This window comes from Tetrao urogallus, assembly GCF_951394365.1.
Source record: "Tetrao urogallus genome assembly, chromosome: 7".
Taxonomy (NCBI): domain Eukaryota; kingdom Metazoa; phylum Chordata; class Aves; order Galliformes; family Phasianidae; genus Tetrao; species Tetrao urogallus.
Genome location: NC_136820.1, coordinates 16712961 through 16738839, shown reverse-complemented (window position 1 = coordinate 16738839; position 25879 = coordinate 16712961). Strand labels below are relative to the sequence as shown.

The window sequence follows — 25879 nt, the reverse complement described above, 5'->3', positions numbered from 1 at the left end:
TTCCTAAGTCTTTAATACCACAAATATTTGTTGTATGTGTAAATACTTGAATCTTGAAAGTAAAGATGATGATGAAATGTAAAATAAAAATTCATAGTATTACTTACGTATTACCATAGTATTACCTAACTTAGAAAGTCTAAAGAACACTACTATGTGATGCAATTGGCTCTGGTTTATATGGCTTTAACACATGTAATTAATCCTCTATCTTGTGCGTTTTAGTAAACTCATATTATTCAATTTTACGTATGCAGATGTTAATTTAGATTACTGCTTCTTGTGGGTTTTCTCTTTACCACAGGCATACTTCTCTACTCATACTCAATCCTCTGAATTAAGAATGTCAATTATAATGTTTATACCTCTGTCAAAAAGATAGAAAACATTCTAAACTATTTGAAAATGGGAAAGAGACAAATGTAGGTCCCATTCTACAGATAATTCACAAGTAAGTATTGACGAAATATTTGATCTTAAGGAGGATGCCTTTCTGCTAAGAAACTGTCATTTTCTAGGCGTATTTAAGCTTCATTGAGAGTTATTCTGGAGCTGAAATAATCCTAGAGAAACACATCTTCCTCCTGTTTTTAAATTATTTCTTAAGGCATTTAATTCTTAAACATTTTTCTCGTGTTACTTTAATTCTACATCAAGAGTACTTTTTTATCTCAGTGGTCATTGTGTACGTGATTTTTAATTTTCATCATAAAAGACTTCAGGATACTCTAATGTACGTGTACATTGAGGTAGAAGTTATGTTTGACCTGCCATTATTATAAACACTGATTTTTTTCTCATGGAAAACAATAACAGAATTGAAGTTTCATAAACATAGTCTAATTATGACACGTGCTATAAAATGCATTGATTACAAACACAGAACAGGGGGAGAAAAGTCCTCTATTTTACCTGTTGGGAACCTCTTTATGTAAAATTTATTATCTGGATTCAAATACCTCTCTGACTTCTGTGAAGCTTGTTAATTACAGCTTTGAGAAAATATATTCTTACAGTTCAATTCACACATGCACAATTATATAATTGATATATGTTGAAAAAAAACAAACAAAACATGTTTCTAAGATGCTTTTGTATAAGAACTATATGGCAGGCTTAATTTCATCTTAGATGTCTAGTAATATATACATTCATCATAATGCTAATTTTTGCATCTTCATGGTATGAAAAGACAAAAATACTTGTTAGAAGCATAAGACTCCTGAATGCTAACAGATTTTAACTATTAAACTTTGTATAATCAATGAGTATACAGATGCATAATTGGCAAATATACAGAGAAGTTAGGCTGGTCTTTAAAGAGCATATAACTGGAAAGATTACCACATTGGAAAGGCATAATTGGAAATGAATGGAAAATCTTACCTGTGTCCTGGGCTTACAGAAAAAAAATTCTAAGAGAAGTGATCTCTAGAGAGAAACCTTTCCTCAGTAGCAGTCAGCCCTTAAATGAGGTCTAGGAGAGGTGCAGCCAGGCTCCACCCCTTCCAATCACACAGGTGTATTGCCTTCACCTGTGCTCCCATGGCTGATTCATTGCTTGCCTCAGGTGATCAATCAGAGGTTCAGGCTGTGATTCAACAGGTCCCATACAAATGTATATTTTAATTTTTACTTTTGCTTTTGTTACTTTTAAAAATGAAATAAATCCAAGAGAGAATAAGAACTAAAAAAAAAATCAGTAATCATTTTGGCTTTCTATTAAAAATTTTCAAAGCAAAAGCACTGAAAACAATATTGAAGTGATGTCTAGTGAAATGGTAGATTCAATACTCCCAACAACTACGTTTTTATTGACTTAGTATTACAAGGAGAGACTTGAGAATGATAGCATTTCACATTAGCAGAAGAACTGGCACTGCATTTTTTTATGCTGTGGAGTAAGTTATGATATTCTCCATTATTAATATTTCCCTCAGTGTCATAGTGAGGTAAATAGGTTTATGTGTCTTTTTATAGTGAAGAAATATGCAAATAAATAGTTTTACTGCAGTCTTCTAAACCAAATTTTCTCTCTGTCCTTATTTTCTTAAGAAAGAGGAAGACTTCTGTTCGCATTTAGTTAACCATAAACTTCATTTTCAGAAGTGACTTTTCTTTTACTGTTTCATCTTTAAATGCTGATTTTGAACATAGAAAAACAACTCTCTTTTAAGTGATGGTATCCAAATAATAATAGAACAGTTTGGTATCTAGTTAACTCCTTATCTAAAATGTGGTTCCATAACTTTTTTAGAACTATCTAGACAGTTTTGAATGACAGCTGCTGTATTTTCCTTATCTTCATCATATATTTGATATTTCTTGTAAAACTTAGATATTACACAAGCATTAAATATGTGCATACAAACCCTAGAGATGAGGATTGTATTTCCTCAAATCATTCTGCTTTACTAGAAAGATCTTTTCATCTTCACCTTTTGCTCTCTTGGTGTTTCATCCCATTGTTTCAGAATCCATTCCCTTCTGTTCATCTTATATCCCGTTTCCAATGAATCTAATTCAGCTATGCCTCAAGGACTACCAGGTTCCAACAGAGATCCAGTTTTTTTTTGCTCCACTTAATTCTCATTTGTGCTCATCCATTTCCTCTCAATTACTAATTGCATCCCAGTCCCATTCTCTAGTATGGCTCCTTTACATAATGTTCTAGTGAGTTGCAGCTTCATTTGCTGAGATTTCTCAGTGTTTTATTTTGCCTCATTTGAATCTTGAAAACTGCTGGAAGTTATTTATTAATTTAGCTGAAAAGTTTCAGGAAAAAATGCTCAGTCTGAAGCAGATAGCCATATTTGGCAAAATCGTATGTAACAGAAAGCATGATCCTACAGTTGAAATTGTTGGCAGATGTGTAATTGCAAGTAGGTCTCTTTAGCCTAAGTAGTACATGAGCAGCCATTACTGGGTCAGACCAAGGGTCTGTCTATCTCAATATCGTTTCTTCCGTGTGACTAACAGCATATAGTGAGGGAAGAGCATACTAATGAAAGAGCATTGCAGCTCCTTTTCTGGCAATCTCCCGGTATCTAGCAATTCAGCCACTTCCTGGATCAGAAGTGATGTCTTTGTACTTAAACCTCGACCCAGATTGCCCTACTTGGTAGGTCTTCAGTTATAAAGCTTTATTGTAAGGTTCTGCTACTGGCTTATGCACAGTGGAAAACAAAAGGCCAGCATTTCTTTAAGCACTGCGGTCATTTATTAGGATAATACTCTTAACTCACGCTACTTCAGACTAAATTAGCCTCTGCATGGCAGATGAACAGCAGGTTGCCAGTCTCTGCCCTTGACTAGTACTTTGAGATTCCTTCATAGTTCCTTTTTTATTTTTTCCACAACTGGATCTCCATGTTAATAAACAAATAAGTGGGTGGCAATTTCAAGCACAAAAGTAAGCTGCAGGCTGTCTTTTCTGATGGTTAATTTGATTTTCACTAACTGTTTTCGTTTGCATAATTGTAGAAGGTAAGTTGAGGTCAAGCGCTTGTGCCAGAGAATCAGTTCCTAACTCCTAATATTATGAGATAATTCGTGGTACTGTGGAATATTAATAAGAAACTTGGAAAATGTGCTTCCAGTTAAATTATAAATGAAGAAAAGGAGTGCAATTATGACTAAAAATGCTACAATATGCTGCTGCTTGTAAATGTTCTGTGTAAAACTCTCAGCCCATGGCCTGATTCCTGGGTGGCTGACTATATCTGTCATACATTGTCTCAAAATATATTCTCTTATGTGGAATACCTAAATATGTGGATAAGTGGGAGGATGAATATGGATGAGACAGTATTTTATGTACTGTTATTTGAAGGAACAATTTTTTTTAATAGTACTTCTGGCCTAAACTAGAAGACCCTCGCTAAATGTCACTTAGAGAATTACTGTCTGCTGGCTACAACCTGAAGTGTAGCAGCAGTGCTGTTAGTTGCTGCTAGTTTTTGCTAGTTTTTTTGCTTAGTTTTCTTTTAAGAAATATATCACATTCAGCAAAACATCAAAGAAAGAGAAGTGTACATGATGTGGACTTTTTACCTAGAGTTGAAATAGACTTATATGAAAAAAACCTCAATGTGTAATGTCTTTGGCTGCAAATAAAAATATATATATAAAATAAACATCTTATATTTTGGGGGCAGTGTCTAGGTGTCTTAGATACACAAAATTAAATAGCGGAACTGAAAGTTAACTTCCTGAAACAAAGCTAAAATCATCTTAGTTTACGCTTTGTCTTGTCTTAGATATTTAATCAAACAAACAAAAGCCATATGTGACTATTCAGAGTCCTTAGTCCTTGTTCCATCAAAATCTTATGAAATAATTTTCCAGTACTCAACTACAAACTTTCAGCTGCTCATTCACTTCCCTCTTAAATAGTCTCAGCTGTTCTTTCCTAGTTTTCCTGAACAACTTGTTCTCAGCTCTCTGAAATTTCAACCTGCTGAATTTGCCTGCTTTGAACTATCTCAGACTTAATACTTCAGTGTTTTACAGCTAACTCTGAAGTCAAGTACCAAGCTGTACCAAGAAGGATTGCTTTTCCGAGTAAAATGTAGAATATGCAGAACAGGATGCTACAGTTGAGTCTCTCTTCTTCTCTAGCTTAATGTTTTTCACTGCGTATATTGTTTTTGGAAGGTAGTCCATCAGTTTTTACTGCAGAAAAACCTGGCGATGATTTTGTGATATGTGGAACACAAATATAATTTTTTAAATGCTTAGCTGTTACTGTTTGTTCATAGTGCATTGCTATTGTAATAATCTATTTGTTACAGAATGCAATGAGTGCATATATTTGTTAAACACTGGAAATTTTCTTCCTCTTTTCTGAAGATCTTAGTTAACAAGGCCTCCAGCACATGCTCCTTGCAAAGAATTTGGCATTGTTCCTCTCTCTTGTGCATTACTATCTCTTCTTTGTTAGTATAGCTTTCATTGTTTTCGCCTGCTTTTCACTTGATATCACTTACTCCTGCAGCACATGTATTTCAACAACTGTAATTTGTGTTTACAATTATTATCATAAAGCATATCAGATAACTTCTCTGGTAACTATCCATTCTTCTTGGTGTGCGTATTTGTGTGATAATTTTTAGTTTCAAACAAACACATACACCCTTTCCTCCACTCTCCATGTTAAGCCATAAGGCCTACTTCTTTTCACTTTTCTTTTTAATGTTTCTATTCCTGTGGTTGTTAAGGAATTTCTTTTTAAAGCTCCAAACTTACCGAAGCCTATCATAGAGCTCTCAAAGTATAGTATGATGCTTACTGCTTAGACTGTGATGTGTGTTAGCATGATAAACATTAGCCGCGTGTGAGATGGCAGAGTTATTAGGGACTAGTATGACTCCACTAGAAAATGATAGTGTTTCCTCCTTTTATGATATTTTTGATGGGTCGAAATCAAGAAATATACCTATTTATGAGTATACAGGTTACTATCTTCTCACTGTCTGTAGTAGGATTGAGGAAATATTTCACCTCCCTACTGAAATGACATTTAGAGCAGGTCATAGGAAAAAAATGAAAACTTGAACACAGTTACAGCACACATGCAAACCCATTTGCAGATTTCAATGGTTCAGATTTGCCTTGAAGACCTCCGTTGCTGAGCAATTACAGAAGTAAAAATACAATCAGTCTTTTCTGCTGTACCTTCTATGAAACCTGCTGCTAGTAGTTACTAGTGTGGTACCATCAGTGAGACTAAATAATGTGCTAAAGAATAAATTAATTTGGGAGTTCTGGTTATAGTGAATTACAGAACATGAAAATAACTTTGAAAAATAAAATTTTAAATGCTGGCTCTCCATATTAAAAATCACACATTTTTAAAGAGAAGATTTGTAATTCTCAAGGAAGGCAAAATTCTCCCGTGAGTATGAATTTAGTTGATTGAGAAACTGCTAGTTCTGTTATGAGAGAGTTACAAAGTAGTAGTGACTGTAAGGCAGCCTCCATTTTCACATGCTATGTCTGAAAATGGAACTGGCAGCTTTAGATCATCAGGCTTCCAGTACAAGGATAATTAGAGAGATTCGTGATTTCAGTAAAAACTATGGTGTTCTTCAAAGCCAGTGTGTGGTTACCATGTGTACACTTAAAGTTGATGCATAGATGTTGTAGTATTTTCTAAGTTTTAGTCTTTTTTTCTTTTTGTTTGTTTGTTTGTTTTTGGGTTTTGTGGGTTTTTTTTGTTGTTTTTTTGTTTTTTTTTGTTTTTTCCCTAATAGTAATCTGTTGTAAAGGAAGGTCCATTTTGTCCCTTCAGTAGCATCTCCCTGCCCTGCTTATCCTGAGCTATGGGAATCAGTCTTCTACCCATTAGGAGAATTCCAAATAAATCTGGAATAGAAAGAAATAAAAACAAGTGTTAAGAAACAGCAAGAGAGGAACAGGCATCCCCTCCATAATGTACAGTAAGTTTGTAGGTTAGGAAGTATACTTTCAGTTCTCTCCAGTCTCTTGGGGTTGTGAAAGAACAAGGAGGAAGTCTTGCCCTTTCACTTACTGTAGCAGGAATGACTGTACATTGGGTTGTTATCTGCCAGAGTTCAAAGAACCATGGTGTCAAGACTGAACAAATCACTCATCCTGATGAGTTGAGATGCTTTTTCCTTTTTTCTTCTTCCCTTCCTTCCCAAATTTACACATCAGACCTCCTGGGTTAGTGTCTGTATCTTTTCTCTTTGGTTACCTAAGAGAATATATTTATTCTGGGAATTTTCAAGGGAAGATTTTCTAAACCATCGTTGAGGAAATAATTACACTGATTGTTGAAAATGTCTATCCCCCCAGATTTAAAGAAGAAGAGAAAGAAAGCTTGTGAGACTACCCAACCAGGTAATAGAGCATTCTACATGTCCTAGTCTCTCCAATTAACATCTACAGAGGCAGTTACTATATGTGTCAATACAGTGATTCTTTAAGCAAATGATGTCCAAAGCTTTACGCTGTGATGTTACTCACAAAGCGAGGTGAGTTTGTTTCAAGCTTAGGGCATCTGCTACATTCTAGAGTTAAGAACCTCTGAGACTCAGGCTGGCAGGAGCTGGAGGAGGTTTGCCAGTGCCTTGGCTGCTCTTGCGGTAGCGCTCCAGACGCAAGTGGAGAGAGGCTGCTCTTCCCCTCAGGAGGCGAGGGGATTGGACCGGGCGCTGCTGCCCGGGGGCACCGTGCCCCTGGGTGGTGCTCCGCACCTGTGCGCGGCGCTGTGCAGTCGCCCCGCCCGGCAGCCAGCAGCGGGTGGCGGCGGGCCGGGAGCTCCGAGCGGGGGACTCCCGGCGCCGGGGGCGGCGCGGCGGCATCCCCATCCTCCTCCTCCCCTCCCCCGTTCCCATCCTTTTCTCCCTCCCTCTGCCTCCTCCTTCCTTTCCCCCGGGCGCCCTCTGCACTTTCTTCTCGAACCACCCTCGTAGGCAAACTTTGATGGGGAACCTTGCACCGCGCTGGAAAAATGCCGGTTATGAAGGGATTACTGGCACCCCAGAACACCTTTCTCGACACCATCGCCACCCGGTTTGACGGCACACGTGAGTTCGAACAGGGGTAGTGGGCTTCAGCTCCGGGTGTCCAGGAAAGGAACTGAACGGGGAGCACTGTGCTTACAATGGGAGTCTCCTGGCTCCCTCCTCCTCCGTTGAGGGGTTTCCTTGGTACCAGCAGCCGCTTAGAAGAAGGAGGAGGCGAGGCGACTCCCACCCTTCTCAGTCTTCTGCCTGGCTTGTCCTCAGTTTTTCAGATGAAGAGGATAGAAGATGCTTCAGTATGCTTCCCTTCTCTTCCCAGTTCCTGGTGCGGGGGCTCTGGGAGGGCTGGTGCCGGTAGCCGAGCTGTTACTGGCGCAGAGCTTGCTACAGGAAAGTTGTGTACTGGGTTGAGGCTTCCCCAGACAGGGAGTTCAGGAGATGTTTTTTTTCTCCCTTATCCTCCAATCTCTAAAAAAGTTTAATTCCCGTAGAAACCTTTGGTGGCGAATGAAGAATGGAAGGACCCTGCAGAGGGTGCGTCCGACTGCACCACCATTGACAGAGCCAGCCGGGGGGCAGAGCCCTACGCAGAGCTCTGCCCCTGGCGCTCTCCTTGGTGCTGCTCTGCGGCCAGGTGCTTGCTCCACCGCCGGGGAGCTGACTCGCTCCTGTACAGCTGTAGGTTAAGGGATGCCCCTGCTTTGTGTTTTGCTTCTTCGTTAATAGGGCTCACGCACATTTTAAAATTAAAAGTAAAATGTGGACTTTGGAAAATATCCTTTTTCCTTAAAAAAAAAAAAATAATAATCCAAAAATCCAAAGTAGAATAAAAACTCTTCTATTGAGTTGCTATCAACTTAAGTGAAAATGTTGCAGTCTAACTGGCTTGCTACTTCCTTGGTTATGTGTCTGTTGGCATTTTCTCAGTGGTCCAGGTAGCATGTGAATAAGACAACTGAACTCTAATTACTGTATTGGTAAGTAGTGTCAGGAAAATCATATATTCCCTGAGATCATTTGCAGAGAAACGTAGAACTGCTTTATAACTGCTCTGCTAGTCTGAACATACACAGGTAATTATTATTCAGGTCTGTATGTAATTGATGCTTGATTATAAAGAAATCCCCCTTAGGACTACTTAGTTACAACCTTTAAATTCCTTTGAATACTACTCAAAGTCTGTTCCTCTCACACCTCTACTCTTCTTATTTCTATAAAGCACATGAGTATTATTTACTGTGTATTGAAGAATGACGCTCTAATAGGGGTTTTGTTGTTGATACTTTTATTTGCCAGAAAAGCATTTACTCCCTGCCTCGTGCATACGACCATCCCCCTTTACAATGGCTTCATTTCAGAATATAGAGCACACAGCTTAGAGCTCTACACACAAATATGTTGCAATTTATTTTATTTTATTTATAAGATCAAAATTAACAAACAATGTTAGTGGTGATACGAAGGTACCTTGTTTAAAACAAAACAACAACAACAAAAACACACTACAAAAATGTCTAATCCTTCTGTTTTCAGGGACAGAAACAGACAAGTGTGGTTGAAAGTTTTTGCCTAACAGACTTCTATGAGCAAATATAGCTGCGTTCTTTAAGGAACAGTTCTAGTAATCTTCACAGTGTCAGCTGGGCCAGTCTCAAGCAAGAAGAAACAGACATAGGTGTCTGTTTTAGAAATCTGTAATGCTAACAACTGGTCTACATTTTCATGCAGTGTTTTTAATACGTAATTACCTAACTATTTTTCTATGTACTTCGAGGAAAAAAAGCAATGCATTATTTTTTATTATGGGCAAATTAGGTGCTGCTTTGCAAGTAGAATGTAAGAATTTGGCTTAAATATTAAACAGGCCTAATCTAGAATTTGTCACTGTATATTTATCAGCACAGGAGATATTCACAAAAGTTCACAAGGGAAGATTTTTTTATGAACCAAACTGTCTGACAACTAATACAGCTAATAGAAGTGGTGGAGAGTGGTACAGTTTCTATGGAAAACTGGTGCGACTCTCAATTTATGGAACGGTGTCTCTTTTAGAGGATTAGAGTGAAAAGATACTTTAAAACTCATTTTGAAACAAAGTTATATGTATCAATTCAAATCACAGTTACATTTTAAATCTTCAGAAATGGATCATCTCTTTTGTTACTTTGAAAAATGTTCTTTTTCCTTAAAAAGACTTGATTTAAATATTAAAAATATTTCTTCTTTAACAGACTTTTTTTTTTTTTTTTTTTTTTTTTTTTTTTTTAATAAAGAATTGCAGTTTGCAAAAAAACATATGCTTACCTAAGCATCAGGTAGAAATATATAAATATTAAAGCAAATTTTGTTTTCATTTAAACTGTCCAGGTGGTAGTGTTTAGGTTCAGGTAGCTAAAGCTAGGAATAATAATGATGGCTAATCCTCATAGGAATCAGTCCCGTGTTATTCTAGTTTTATAAGTAATATAGACTATGAAAGGAATATAACAGATAAATGGTACTGAACCTGGGGCTTTTTTTCACAAACTACTTTGACTCCATATGCAATGATATTTAGTGTTAAAACATAGTTTTGGGTCAAAGGGCTTTTTTCTTGTTGTTTTATCACACTCTGTAGTTAACAGACCTCCTTTCATTTTAAGCCTCTGGGAAGGATATATTATGTTGTCATCAGTGATAGACTAATCCATCAGTGCATCTTTAATCCAGAAGAGGGATAATTCTGTTTCTGGGCAACAGTGCAAGAAAGGATTCTAGATAATAATAGAAAATATGTTTTGCTTTGTATAGAACTTTTTAAAAATTCATTCAAACAAATATTTTGATTTCACTATTGTAATGATTTATATCTAGTTTGCAATTAAAAATCACATTGTAAAAAAAATGCAAATCTCAGAAAACCTAGATATCAGAATTACACGATAGTTCTCACAGTAGTTAATTTGTATTGTTATATGTATGTTAAAAATGCACGTTCTTTACATATTTAACCAGGCAATATGTGCTAAATGACTAATTCAGTTGATCTTGGGATGAGTCCTGAATGTTCAAGATATTAGAGAGAGCTCCCTCTGTAAAGTTGCCATTTGCTTTTCGTATCTGGTAGAACAGCATTAAGGATATGGAGATTTCCATGACAGAGCACTTGGATCTGCTTAAGTGCTATTATACTTTACCATTCTTGCAACTCTGAACTATCTCTTGTGTCCCTGCTTGTAGCTGAAGTAAATGCGTTCTCAAAGGTCCCCTCCCCTCCCCTCCCAGAGAACTAAGCACCAGATCATCAAAATGCTTTTTACCCGCTCAGTTAGCAAGACGTTGATGTGGTAATTGCTCTCTCAGGAAAAGAAAACAAACAAACCATCAAACCACACTTTCAAATGAATAGCTTTTGTAAAATATGCAGCCTAATAAAAGAAAAAGCCCACCAGATTTTAAAGACAAAATACCACTTTCAAGTGTTAAAAAATTTGAAATGTAATCCTATAATTAACCCCCTCCAAACATTATGGAAGGAAATGTCCGAAATGAATAATCCAAACTATTGAATGGAAAATTTACATGTTTTTGTTTCTCATCTGAGTTTGGGCTATGAAAAACATTCAGAAACGGTTTTGTGGTTTTGTGGTATAAGATTGTGTGCTGTTGTATTTGAATGTGTGTGTATGTCTTTTTTATATATATGCATAGATAGATAGATAGATTTTAGATGTAATATTTAAATTGATGAATTTACACCAGAGGTGCCTGTTTTGGCAAACTTGTGATACTTTCTTAGGGAGAAAAGTTAAGAGATTCAGCAAGTTACCTCAAGATTTTGTGTTCCAAATAGATAAATAAAAGAAGGAATGAAGAGCAAGAAGGTAATGTTTGCTAGGCTGAGCCAAGGCACTAGCATTTTTCTCTACTTTGTAATCAAATTTTATCTCATTCAGGTTGAATCCTCTAGACATGATAATATGCTGCTTAATCATAATATCATTAGCTCAAGAAATTCAAAGGCCAATTCATGGCTATTGGTGCTACTCAGCAGTTTTCTCAAGAATGTGCACAAGTAATTATTATTAGATGTATGGAAGTAACAGCTGAACTTCCCCGGGGAAGGACATAGATTGTTGATGATCAGACTCTATGATTAGAGTGGTTCACCTCCTCAAGGTAAAAGTGTGAAAGCACACACAGATTAATGACAAAGGCTTCCAAAAAGTGACAGTAGAAAAGTTGGTAGGTTGTCAGCTCACCCTCGAAAGAGTGTAGATGTAGTGAAAGTGATCTATCTAACAGAGATGAAGTTAGTTGGCATGATGGAAATTTCCAGTTACATATTTGTTTGGTCTTTTGTTAAGAAGACTAATCTCTTTTGTTTTTAAATCTCTTTTCATTTTTATACCTTGGATAGGTACATAATGTTCTGTTTTGTATGAATCATGGATCTGTCATAACAAAAATATGCCATCAGTAGAGGAAAAATTATCTCGGCTTATAAATACTTTTCTTTCTGTGCTTATGTCTGTAAGACTTGGCCTCTGATTTGTTGCAGCCTACTGTACCTCTTTTAGTAAAAAAAGGAAAACGTGATTTTGAATATAAACTGAGAATTGCATCAGATATTAGAATCTGTGTTGTGATGTTGCTTTTCACTGAAAATAACAGAGAAGTTAGATTAAGCAAACACTAGAAATGTATTTTCCTCTTCCTTCTGCAAAAGTACTGAGTATAAATAACCTCATGACTTAAGACTTTATTTGGATGATCTGCTTTCAGCAGCTCTAATAAATTCAGGTTCTAACTTGAGCTTAGGTTGAATCAGAAAGATACTGAATTTATGAGAGTAAGAGGAATCTTAACATCACATTTTAAATTTTTTTTTTTTTTTTTTTTTTTTGTCTTAAGGACCTGGTTTAAAAATTGTTTTCAAGAGCCATTTTAAAAGTTCAAGTTACACTGATTTATGATTTTAAAGAACATATTTTGTTTGGTGAGCATATTATTAGCAGAGAAAATATTAACGCATTGGAATTAGCAGCTGGTGTTCTCTTCTGTAACTAAAGATAAAATAGAACGATAATCCTACTGGACATGCATTCAGAAGAATACATAACTCATGAAGTACACACCACTTACATCTCAAGTTCTAGGTTAATGCTTATAAAAAAACAAAATTAGATTAATAACGTACATTGTTATTCCAGAAATACAATCTGTATTTGAATTCAAGGGTAGCATTTGAAATTTAGAAGTATAAAAGTCATTAAAGAAGGGATTTATTTTTTTTTTTTCTGAATAATGCAAAAATGTTATTTTCAGTATTACTTCTGCTTGGGATTTTGTATGTGAGTCTAAGAAACCTGACAGTCTCATTCTCACTGCAACATATGAGAGTTTCAAAGTCTTAAGTGATTTTCATGATTCCTGATGCTATTCTGCAAATCTACATTTTTTTTCCTGCTCTATAGACGTGATACCAGATTCTTCTATGTTAAATGCTTAAATTGAATTGCCTTATTATTTTAGCAGTGCGTTTATATGTTCAACAATTTTTTTATCCTGTTTACATTTTCTTTTTGCAGCTATCAATTTTATATTCTTCTTTTTTCTTTTTCTTTTTCTTTTTTTAATGTGAAGCATATGTACTAGAGCATTGAAATGATAGAAATACACCAGAAATACTGCCTCAAGCATATGTATGCCTGTTAGCAAGGAAGATATTGTATGCATGAACATATGACAGTAGATCTGGAAAAGTGGAAGTCTACGGAGTATTTACTCCTGTTGGTATGCTATGATGCTCTTAATTCTGATGTAGTGCTTTTTTTAAAAAAAAAAGAAAAAAAAGAAGAAAAAAAAAGAAAAATTGCTTGTACTGCATTAGCTGTGTCTTGAAAAAGGTGAATACAGGCAATTACTACAGTAGTTCCACATTTTCACAAGCTTACCTTATCATGCTTTGCTAAAATGATCACAAGAAAAGAGCAACTGAGGAACGTTGTACACCTGAAATGATGTGGTTTCCTGCCGAATTACTGCAAAAATAACTAAATAAGTAGGAAAGAAAAAAAGTATGGGAGAAGAGATAAAGAAACAAAAGCGTTCTCAGTTGCAGATATGAGAGACTTTCTTGGCAGTAAGAACATTCTTCTTTTGGAGTTTCTCTTTCCAAATTCTTTTGCCCTATTCAATTTCCCAGGACTGACAATAATATTCGAAGTTTTTTAGAACATGTGTTGTTTTTAAAATACTAGCATATTCCACATTAAGCATAACATTAAATATCTTCTGAGTATCCCCAAGATTCAATGCTGAGCTGTCAATCACTTGTAGGAAAGCTGAAAACAATTGCATTATGGAAAAATATTGAGAAGTAGAATGTTTTAACAAATGTGCTACAACATCTTACCGTGTTGAAATGATTTGCTCCTTTTTCAAGGTAAGGGGATGTATTGGTGCTACCATTTTTCTTCTTATTTTTTTCTTTTGTCTTTTTTCCCCTCCTCTCAAGTTGTCTGTTCTGACTCTAGTGGCTTCTTGAGACTAGACCTCCTCAGAGACACCTAGGTTGAGTCAATTGTCCCTACACCTTCAAGAGATGCTTTTCAGCAGAACATATTTTTGGGAGTTCGTGACCAGTTTAACATTTTCCCATTACTGTTTTTTATCAGATAATGTGAAATCATTTAGAATTCTGTTTTATTTTATCCTTTATAAAAGCAGTACTGCCTCTTTATGATCATCAGTGGCATCTGATAGGAGCATAAACTATTCTGCATAAAGAAGGAAGCAAATAAACAGCAATGGGAATAGCTAAGGTAATTCTGAAATACTTTCAAAGTGTTCCTTCTCACATGGGATGAAGGAGATAACTGAGACTGTCCATCTTTGAGAAATTAAGAATAGTATAGAATAGTATTACATATGTAAGTAAAGCAATTGGCATTCTGTTTTTTCATAGAATTTTGAATGGCTAAGTGACAGAGTGCAAAGTCATATTTTTGTTCAAAATAATAATAAAATAATAAAACAGAATTTGAATAATCCTTGACCTAAGTCTGTTCTCAGTGAAGCCAACAAAAATTTTATTCCTGTGAAGACCAAAGTTTTGATTTCAGTGAGAACAGGTGTGTTTTGGTACAAACTTTACTGTGGTGTTATAGAATTTTGCAAATTCCTCTTAATTGCATTTAACATGTTTGCAGATAAAGTCTATCTCTTTCTTTAGCTATGGTACATGAAAAAACATACTTTCTTATTCCAAATGTATGAAGGAGAGTTCTGATCTAGTCTTTTTTACACTTATTTTATTTTTGAATGTCAAAATTGTCCTAATAGCTTGTTCATTGTTTTTTTGCTTACGTTTTTTTTTCTGGTTTCCCTAACAGAAGATATCCCATGTGATGATAAGAGTATGTATTTGCCTAAATTCTCCCTTTCCTTACATTCTGGAATTAACAAATGTAGAAATGTAATGGGAATATTATTTTATGGGAAAATAATTTTGAAGGAAAAAATTCTTTTTGGAAGATTGAGCAAGTTCTTTGCTGTGTAGAAGAACTACAATAAGATAATAATAAGCACTGTATAAACAATATAAGCACTGCATAAACAATAAGTTGATCTATTTTTAAAAAGCTCCAGATGAAAATACACAGTATTTTAATTTATGACTTTGTTTTGAATATAGTGATTAAGTTTGTGAGATGATTGGACAGTCACTTCATTTACCCAATGGTTTGGTTCATTATTAAGATGAAGGATTGGGACACTAGACAGTCTGTTGACAATATTAAGGATTGGAGTTTGGACATTCTTGTTTTCACTTCAAGAATAGTGGGAAGAAGGACATACCCTATGAAATCTGATGTTATGGAAAAGTGTTTCAGTAATTAAAAATTCATTGTGGAAAAGTATACCTAAGAAATACTGATAAAGATTGAGCTATACATTTTCCAGTAATAATAAAAACTTAACATGATCACTGATGCTCAGAAGAAAACATAGGTTGTGAGCATTGAAATAATTTGGCATTGTGGAAGGAAAATTGTGAGAAAACAGTTTGATTGCATACAATACTTTGATTATAGAAAGACTTTACTGTGGCTTAGTAGGATTTATGTTATATTCAAAGTTTTATTGTAAATAATTGTGACCTTAAAACATATTTTGTCCTTACTGGTCCTGTTTTAAGGAGGGATATATCATAAAGTTGTCTTAAGCTTAAAATGTGCTTCTGCATTGGAAATGGAAAACAAGTTGCATTAGATGTTTTGATTCTCTTTATTATCTTCATTTATTTTTACAGGAATATTAATCTTTTTTTTTTTTTTTTTTTTTTTTTTCTTTTCTTTTTTTTCTTGTAGTAGTCTTGTTTGAGAATTTTTGAATTCAGCTGGAAATTTTGGCTCTGCTGCTACTGCCTCAAAGAGTACGGATATGACAGTGGTTAGAGCTGTACATCTATTACCAACAATTTTATTGCCTTGAACTAGTCAGAAAGTAGCCCTTAAATTGTACTACATTAAATCTTTCTGTAAGTAAGACTGTAGTCTGACACGAGCTATGTGCCTTCACTGCTATTCAGGATGGGAAAAACCTGCCAGACTCATCCTCTCCACACTTATGGGTTGTGCTTGTTAAAAGCTTTTCCAATTTTTCTGTTAGCATTATACATTCATGTGTTTTTGTTACATTTTGAATACCTAATAAGAATTTGGTATTTTCCTTTTTTTTAATGTCATTTTAATTTGTGAGTTCATTAGCAATTGCAAATAGTTATTTGTTAATTCATTTTTGTATCTACAATCAGTGCCAACATGACAGGCAGTAACTTTGGGTCATTCTCCTTTAGAACACATTAAGAAGTGTAAGAAAAGTAGATAATAAGTGACTTTAAGTAAAAAATTGATTTAGTCAGTTTTACCTACAGTATGAAATGGAGCTACAATTGATTTGCAGAGGAGGGAGGGTGCAATCTCATGTGGTAAAGTGTGCAAGTCATCTTTAGCCAAGAAAGAGAAAAGGATGAAGCAGCTGTGAAAAAGCTATGATTGACTGATGGGATTGCTGAGTGAGCAGTGGGATAGAGCTTTGAAATGAACTAAATGGCAGTAGCACTGCAGGAAGCTTGACTTCTGTATAGAATATATCTGGAGAAATGCTACTGTGAATGAGCATGGTCATGAGAGGACTAAAAGCGTTATCTTCTCTCTTCCCAGGACCTGTGCTCTAACAGTGCAGTTGGTAAAAAGCTGTTTGGCAATTTTGGTTGTCATAGGCCAATGGATCTTCATTGCCTTATTGATTATCGTCTAGCTACTAAAACCAAAGAGTTAAAGTCTATTTTGTCATGTTTCTGCTATCTGATGGATGTGGGATGAGGAAGCAACGTAGATAGGATGATCCTGCTGAAAAAATGCAATAAAAATTGACCATGGCATTTGCTTTTTTATTATTACTATTTCTTCTTTTATGATGTTTTAAAAAATATATTTGTTTGTGAGTATGTGGGTGACTGGATAACACATGACCTTATTTCATAATAAACTTGAATCTGGAATAAATAGTTAATTTTCTCCCAACCACCTCCTATGAAGTTCATCAATTCCAACACTCATAATTCTTATGGAATTAGAATCTTCTGAGTTGGAAGGGACCTTTAAAGGTCATGTAGTCCAACCCTCTTTCAATGAACAGGGACGTCTACAGATAGATCAAGTTGCTTGGAGTCCTGTCTAGGCTGACATTGAATGCTTCCAGCAATAGGGCTTCCACCACCACTCTGGGCTACCTGTTCCAGTGCCCCACTATCCTCATTGTAAAAATCTCCTTCCTTATATCCAGTCTAAATCTCCTCTCTTCTAGTCTGAAAAAAATTTTCCCCTTGTCCTATCACAACAGATCCTGCTAAAGAATCTGCCTCCTTCCTTCTTACAGCCACCCTTAAGATATCTCCACCTCTTTCAGCTTGTCCTCATAGGGGAGTGTTCCATTCCTTGCATCATTTTTGTGGCCCTCCTTTGGTTGTGCTCCAACAGGTCCCCATCTCTCCTGTACTGAGGACTCCACTTCTGGACTCAGTATTCCAGGTGAAGCCTCACCAGCTCACCTCCCTTGCCTTCTGACCAAACTGCTATTGATACAGCTTTCTGGTCTGCAAGGGTACACTGCTGGCTAGTATCCAGCTTTCCATCCTCCAGTACCCCCAGGTCTGTTCCAGTGGGGCTGTGCTCCACCCTTACTACCCCCAGCTTGTAATGGTAGCTGGGGTTGCCTCGACCCATGTGCAAGACCTTGTTCTTGGCTCTGCTGAAGCTCATAAGGTTCACCTGGACTTGTCTAGGTCTCTCTCAATGACATCCCATGTGTCAGGCATGTCGACACAGTTTGATGTCATTCACAGGCTTGGAGAGGGTATACTTGATCCCACTGTGGCTGTCATTGATGAAGATGTTAAAGACATTGGTCCCAGTACTGACCCCTGAGGGACACCACTTGTCACCCGTCTCCATCCAGACATTAACCACCCCCATATATAAATACAATCTCTCAACAAGTTCCTTGTCCATTGAGCAGTCCATCCATCAAATCCACACTTGTCTAAGGCCTTAGTGAAGTCCAGAGAAATGATATCAGTGACTCACCCATTTTCTTGGAATAAGTTATGGAAGGCAATGAAGACAGGCAAATGTATATTTTAAGTATGCCAGGAACTGCTGATTGTAGGGTTTTTCTATTTGGAAATAGAAAATCTATGTGCTTTGAAATCTATGGACAATAATTTAACTGATGTATTTTATAGAAAATAAGAGAACTTTGAGGAAAAAACAAGCATCCTACATTTTCAAAGCACTTGAAGTACCATTAATGATATTAACTACTGTTAACCATTTCTAGAATTCATGCATGTTACATTGATTAGTGTTTTTTGTTGTTTGTTTTTGGTTCTCATGTTTGTCATCCATCCTGCCCCTCTCCCAAAAGTTTCACTGGGGTGGTGGTTGGTGGATCTGACCAAACAGCTCCAGATTTCATCCTAGTGGTGAACAGTTCCAGCTTAATTCCAGTCACGCTGCAGTTAATGACAGTGGCTCAGTACTGCTTCCCAAGCAACTGATCTCTTCCTGAGGCAGAGGCAGCAATCAGCAAGAGCAGTGAGGATGGACAGGTGGAAATTAGTGCAGATGTTTCAACTCATTAGTGAAAATTCTTATGATAATAAGACAGGCAGCTGTTGAGATGTTTGATATGAGCAGAATCCAGATGGTGGCCTGGAGTTTTGGTTCCAGTTGCAACTCGGTGCTAATAACTGAAGCAGATAATGGAACAGTAACTTCTGGAGACATGGATAGAGATTTTGTTGCCTAGCTTTAGTTGAACCTATCTGAATAGTTTTGTTGGGATTTATTTATTTATTTATTTCCCTTTTATCCTAACTAAACAGAGTAATTATGTATTGGAAATGTGATCCTCTTGACCCCAACAGTGTCTTCAGAACAGCAATAATCTATCTGAAACTTTGAAATCCTTTTATTTCACATATATTTACAGATATATGCTGGTGATATATATATATATATATATATATATATATATATATATTTTTTTTTTAATTAAAGAAAGTACACTTTAGGAGAGATAGTTCAAATATTCATCATTCTACTGAATCAAGTCTTAAGGGAATGAGTGACAGGTTAACTGCAGGCCTTCTGTTTGGACCTTTTTTGTGAATAATTTTATCATTACTCACTTCCACTATCTTTTTTTTTTTTTTTTTTTTTTAACATAATCATAACCTGATGTATTCACCTCATCTGCAATATAGCTGAACACTGAGATAAGCACTTTATGCAGAGAGGTATGATCACTCACAGTAATCATGAGGCCTGAAGATCTCTACCAAAGAGCACAAATGAGTGGGGAAAAAAAAAGAAAAGAAAGAGAAAAACAGCTGTTATATGCACCATAAGGGTAGGTGAAAATTATAAATGAATTGTCCAACTAGCTGTCTCACAACTGACAAGTGAATAGTATGAATGTCTTTTCCAGGAAAGCAGGAGACCAAGTTCATGGAATTATTAGCCAGAGAAATAAATAAATTATCTGGAGCTATAGTAATTTGTCACCTTTAACCCTCATTCAGGGTTTTTAGAACACTTCTTCCTTTTATGAATTCTCTGTAGGTAGGATCTGAAAGGAAGAAAGACAAAGGCCAAAAAACCCAATGACAGAAATACTATATGACCCACACGATGATGGATAGATCTTAATAAGCTAAGTTTTGGGAGATGTGTGAAATAATTGCAAGTAAAGCAAAGAGGTTAGAATTAATTGGGCAAATTACAGTCGGATTTTTTTTTCCCCTGACTAACATGTCTGACATGTCATTTTCTATGGACTGTCATAAAAAAAAAAAATTACTTCCAGGTGTACAATTAAAGTTTATAAGACATATTTTGCCACCTTTACAAACCTGTTTTATTTTGGGCCAACTTTACGAAATGAGTTACAATGAAGGTAGAGAAACAGATTTTTGTATTTAAAGTACAAAGGTATTGTCTCCCAACATTTTAACGCTCAGAATTACAGAAAACATATTGCTCATATTTAATCACAATGTATGTGGTAATTGTTCTAACAAAAGCGTTTCTCTAAAGTGAATTTAACAAGAGTGAATCTTTGTGATGTTGTTTCTTAGTTTGCTAGTTGCTATATTTGCAGCTATTAAAATTTAATGTCTTGCTATGCAGAGCACAAGGATTTCATTTTGTCGGTTTTATTGCTGAGTGTACTAGTGCAGTTTGCGTAGCCTTTAATGTTTTGGTGTTAATTTATCATGGCTAATTTCCAGTTTTCAGGGAGAGCAACATAAACTAAATATAGAATAGCAGGGGCTTGCTATCTTCTCAGATTTGAGAAGCAAGGCTTGTGTCAATAAATCACCACAGTGAATGTACAGGTAGCTTGGCTGTGAAAAAATTAAATCTATCTTCTCTGATACATAAAACAATATCATCTTTGACTACACAACAGAAATATCTCTTGAACTGAGGATGTTAAGTTGCAAATGTTCTCCAAACAGACTCAATCCAACTGCATATCATGCTGATTTCATGGCATCTATTGTCTAATAAACTCATGTGCCAGATTAGCCTATGATTAGTAGATCAAATATCAGGGTTACTAGGTACACTTACAGGGTAGACATCTGACAATAAAGGGCAGAAGTACTTTACTGCATGAGATTCTGACCTACCTACTGGGATTAATGTGTACAACCTAAAAACTCTTTTCGGTATTATCAAGAAGGTAAAATCACCCTCAGGAATGAAATGCATTATATCCATACTAATTCAGATTTTTTCTGTCAGTGCTGCTACTCTACACTAAGGAATAGGCTTGTTGTTCCTGAATAAGTTCATACTCACTATTAGAATCAAGCTTATGATGTTACTATGGGAAAACAAAGAGGAACAACAACAACAAAAACCTTTTTCTGAACTAACACGCTTCTTTTTGCTTTTTAATAATTAAAAATTGTGGCTCAGTTATACAATACTAATAATGTTTTATATACTATTAATACTTATAATGCTTAAAATAAATCTCATAAGTTGTTTTTTGTTTTCTTGCTCATGGTCATCATGATCAAAATAATTTCAGGGTCTCCAGAGGCATCTAAATAGTCCAGTTGCTCAAATATTGTGGTAAACGGCTTGATAAGTGTAACCAAAGACAAATTGAAATCTTAAAAGAAAGAGGAATGAATCTTACTTCCGTAAGTGTAAAATATTATCTGAATTACAGTTATGAGAATGCCACTACCAAAAGTCACCCTTATACTGTATCTATCCCAGTCTTGCCTTAGGAAAGGGATACATTTTACACTCTTAGTTCTTTTTACGGGATAGTTACTTCATATGAATAACTAATTGTACATAAGAAGCATGTTTCCATCCTTACTTTGTATTTGCAAATTTATCCTTGTAAAAATATTCTAAGAAGACAGACTAGCAGAAAATATTTCAGCTAAACTACGTTGATGATATCTGAAAGAAGAAAGCAAACACTTAGGTATAGGTGACAGAAATATATCTTGCACTAGAAATAGGAAATTGCTCTATTTTTCTAATGTTGGAACGTTCTCAATCACAGACATGCAAAGAAATGGATTTTTCATGACGAGTTATTTCTAACAGTGTACATTATGGTGGAACAGCAACTGTAAAAAGGAATTCTGTCTTTACTTACAATGCATATCTTCTATTACATTAACGCTCAGTCAGCATGGCAAAACCTTGTCTCATAAGTGTTTTTTAAAGGTCCAGGATTTAAAAAGTTCATGTAAAAATGTTCTTAGTACTTTTAAGAATGTTTTAGCCTTCAGACAAAAAGAGAAAAGAAAAAGACATATATGCCTTTATTAAACAAAATAAATAAATAAATAAAAAAGAGGTAGAGAAAGAGAACACAATGAAATGACTGTTAATGAGCTTAAAATAATTAAAACAGGATAATAATAGATTTCCATATTTTATCACATTTAAATGTTGGTGTTTCCTGATTTCAGGATTGCTATCCTGTATTATGGCACACTCTGATAATCTTCAGGAATGTATGAGGAGTCAGCAGTGCTTTTTACTGATACTGACTCAGCTTTCTGAGGCACAGACAGATTTGTTTTCAGTCTACTGTCATGTCTTCTATAATGCCATTGTCTTAGCATAGTTCTTGATTCATCTGCCAGATATGCCTCTTGCTAGGTATGGGAGAGTCCCCTAAGTGTGGGGACGTTCTGTTGTTGTGTTATTCACCAGACTAACTTGTCTTATTTCCATAAATAATACATGGGTTTCATATGTGTCTTTTAGGAATTATGATGCTAGTCTGAGTTCTTTTCCATAACCAGGATGTAAAGTAATTTTGTGTGCCAAAGAACCAATGAAGTCTTTTTTCCTCTTACATCTGGGCTCCTGCATGCATTTTCTGAAATCTAATAAAGTCAAGGTGACATTGAAGATCTGTGAGAACCAGGCATGAATAATTTCTCTCCTGGCTCGTTTATGAAGATACTTGTACCACCTCAGCACCCTTCAGACCACCCTCCTCTTCCCTACTAAATACTGCTGAAGACAAGCAGAGGATTCAGTGTCAAAAAGGAAAAAAATGGGTTTTGAAGGGGTGGGGGGGGAAGGGAGAAGGTTGGGTTAGGCATACATAGGGAATACATTCACGTTTGTTCCATTTGCTTACTTACTGAAAAAAAGAACAGCAACAGATCAAAACTTTTTTGAGACATTCAGCAAGCATGAGCAATCTCTATTAGTTTAGTATCACCCTATCAGGCACATTAAGCTGTAGTAACCTAACAGGAATATTTGGTACTCTAATTTTCAAACTGTTGCTGAGAGAAGAAATGAATTAATTCAAATGGTGGGATGGATAACAGCCATATGTGGTAGGCATCCTTTCTGATACTGTAGATATGAACCTTAGAACAGTCATCCTCCATTTTTAGCTAACAAATTTCTCAGTCTCTCTTACATAAGTTTGAATAGAAGGACTGAAGAGAGGATATTTATCAGGATATTTGGAAGTGGGCTTTGAGCGATTCATTTGACCTGATTAAAGAAACTCTGAAAGTTACATTGAATTTGGTACTTTTTTTTTTTTTTTTTTTTTTTCATTAACTGGTTAAGTTTTTTACAAATGTAGAAGGAGAAAATGCTGTTCTCTCTTCTGACTGCAGAGGGAACCTTGCATTCCAAATCTTTAATGTTCCTTTAATGCATTTTTATTAGGAGTCTAAAACAAACTTAGCAGTCTAAAATAGACTATATATTTTTTTCTGTTTTTATGGAAGAATCTTATAATACACCCTCAGAGCTGTCTCTTTTTCTAAAGTGGATGGAATAAGGAGTGAAATAGGATTTTATAAGTAAGGTTACTTTGTCTTTTGTCTTTTTTTTTTTCTTGCATCTGCATAAAAAATATGAAAGTTGAGCTAATTTCATCAATAGAATTTGCTGCATAAGTTAGCTGAAATAATTTCTGTGCTTTAAACAGTTTAGGAATAAATGACAGTTAAAAAGAGTTATCTAGAAATGTTAATTTTTACACAATTTCAGCTTAATCATCTATTAATATACAAAATAAAACAGATAGAGATATCCTTTGCACTTTTGAGAGAGAAGCTACATTTCAATTCAGAAATTTAATTCATCTGTGTACAAGGAGAAATTTTTCAGATATATGTGACTATAGGTAGCCATTTTAATATAAATGTAATATATTTTCCATTAATTAAACTATGATTGAACTACATATTCAGTTAGATAATGCCTTTAGTATTGCTGAATAGTATTTTCCTTTTGTCTACATACCTATTTGAGTAAGGATTTGAGGAGCATGATCTCCTGAATCAGGAGATCATAGTCTGGTTCATTCTTAAATTTATTTTAAAATACTAAAATAACTGTTGGTTTGGTAAACGTTACAAGATACTTCTAACTAATCATGCAGTCTTTGGTGAGTTTTCTCCATGAAAAGCATTTCTTTCTACAATAGCAACATTATCTGGTATACAGTGTCAAGACACTTGTTAAAATTAGAGTATGTGGGTTCAAATTTTTCCTTCAGAAATATTGACTGTAAATTATCAGAATAGAGACTTAAAATAAATAAATAAATAAACAAATAAATAGATTTTTTTTTTTTTTTTACTTAGTCTGCATTTATACTTCCATGCGTGGAAAATGGTTATAAATAATAAACAAACCCTCCTGAAATTTCTCAAAATACAAGTACAAAATTAGTTTATACATACTCATCAATCACTGATGAGTAAGCATACAGTTTATCATTTGTAGCACATTATTATTTATAAATGACCTGATTCTTGTGGCTATTGACCTTTAACTTTCAGTTTGAAGTTGACTTCATGGCTTGGACTTTACTAAAATTTGAAACTTCTGGGGGACCAAATGTTTTAGCATCTTCATTTAGGAATTACATTCATAATAGATTGCCAGACATGGCAAAGGGACAGGCAGCTCCAGATGGTGCTTTTGATGTTCGAAAAGTGTCTATCTCTCTCTAAGGAAACAAAGAAATAAGTGTCTGAAGTTTGATAAATGGGAGTATGAGTGGTCTTTTCTCTCTTATGATTAACTGGCAGCATAAGATATACAATGGGATACTTGTAGAATTAAACCATTGAAGAATGTCATCAGCTTAAAAAAGAATTTTTCATCTTCGTATATGAAAAATATTACAGCAAGTTCTAACAGCTACAGCAGTACAACTTAAAGATAGCTCAGATATAATGTGTTGCTTCAGACAAACCGAGTTAGTATTGGTACTTAAATCTACTGGTTGCATTTATAGTCACCAAATGTTTACCTACACAAAATTGTTAGCCAAATTCAAACTGGGGACAGCATTTCAGTGTTGTGCTAATTTTACATGAGGTGTAAACTTAACTCAGTTCTTAACGAGGCTAAATTGAAAATTAAAGGTTCACTATTTCACCTGTCATTCAATTAAGAGGGAGTTAAGTAGAATTGATGAACATCAAAAACTGCACAACAGGAAACATAAGCAGATTAGGAGTAGTTGGGTTCTTGTTTATTGCTTTTGCTATGGGCCACTGGGAGACTACAGTGGAACAGGGCAGTCCTGTAACAAAACCTTACAGAACATGTGAGGAAATAAACCTTTTTTTTTTCCCCAGGAAACAAACAAGCTAACTAAATCTAAAACAATCACAAAGAACACTGAGCACCAACAAAAGCATATGCCTTTCCAGAGTAAGGTTTGGTACATCACCTGTTAGTCACTTTTCATCACTGTTCCCCAGCAACTTGCAAAAGAGGTGAAAACAGGTCCACAGATAAGTAGACCAGTTGGGAAATATGTTCTCGTCTCCCCTGATGTTGTTTGCAGCTGTGCAAGTTGCTTCATTTTATATTTTAAAAATACACAGCCAACGGGTTTATGAGAAGTATTCTGTGTATGTGTTTTGTAGTATTGTTATTATTTTAATTCAAACTAGCTTACATGATGTAAATTATTAATGAGTTTGCATTAAAGGCTGAGGTATGTCTCAATAACAGTCCTATATATCCTCTAAATTAAACAAAACCTATGTGTTTAAGAGTGCTACTCATTAAGAGCATCTGTAGTGTGTTTGCTCTGGATGCATTGAACCAAATAAGATGACACGCCATGTCCATAAGATCTAAAGGGAGGACAGACTGGACATGAGGGTGACTGGTGCAGCATGTTCTCTTCAGGCTCAGGATGGCAGGAACTATCAGTGGTATTGTGCATGCCCTGTAGCAACATATCAAGTCCAGTGAGACCAAACTAACATGCTCAAGAGAATTCATGATTTCCTA

At 35.4% G+C, this 25879-nt stretch overlaps 1 protein-coding gene across 1 annotated transcript in view; it reads left to right on the top strand.

The window, feature by feature from the left end:
• Positions 1-7477: 7477 nt before the first annotated feature.
• The window catches only part of KCNH8 (potassium voltage-gated channel subfamily H member 8), a gene marked incomplete at both ends in the record, with an annotated part of 154193 nt that continues 135791 nt past the window's right edge, over positions 7478-25879 (top strand). Inside the window, one exon of the mRNA XM_079538695.1 lies at positions 7478-7553. Coding sequence (XP_079394821.1) covers positions 7478-7553 — 76 coding nt within the window. The remainder of the gene's footprint in view (positions 7554-25879) is intronic.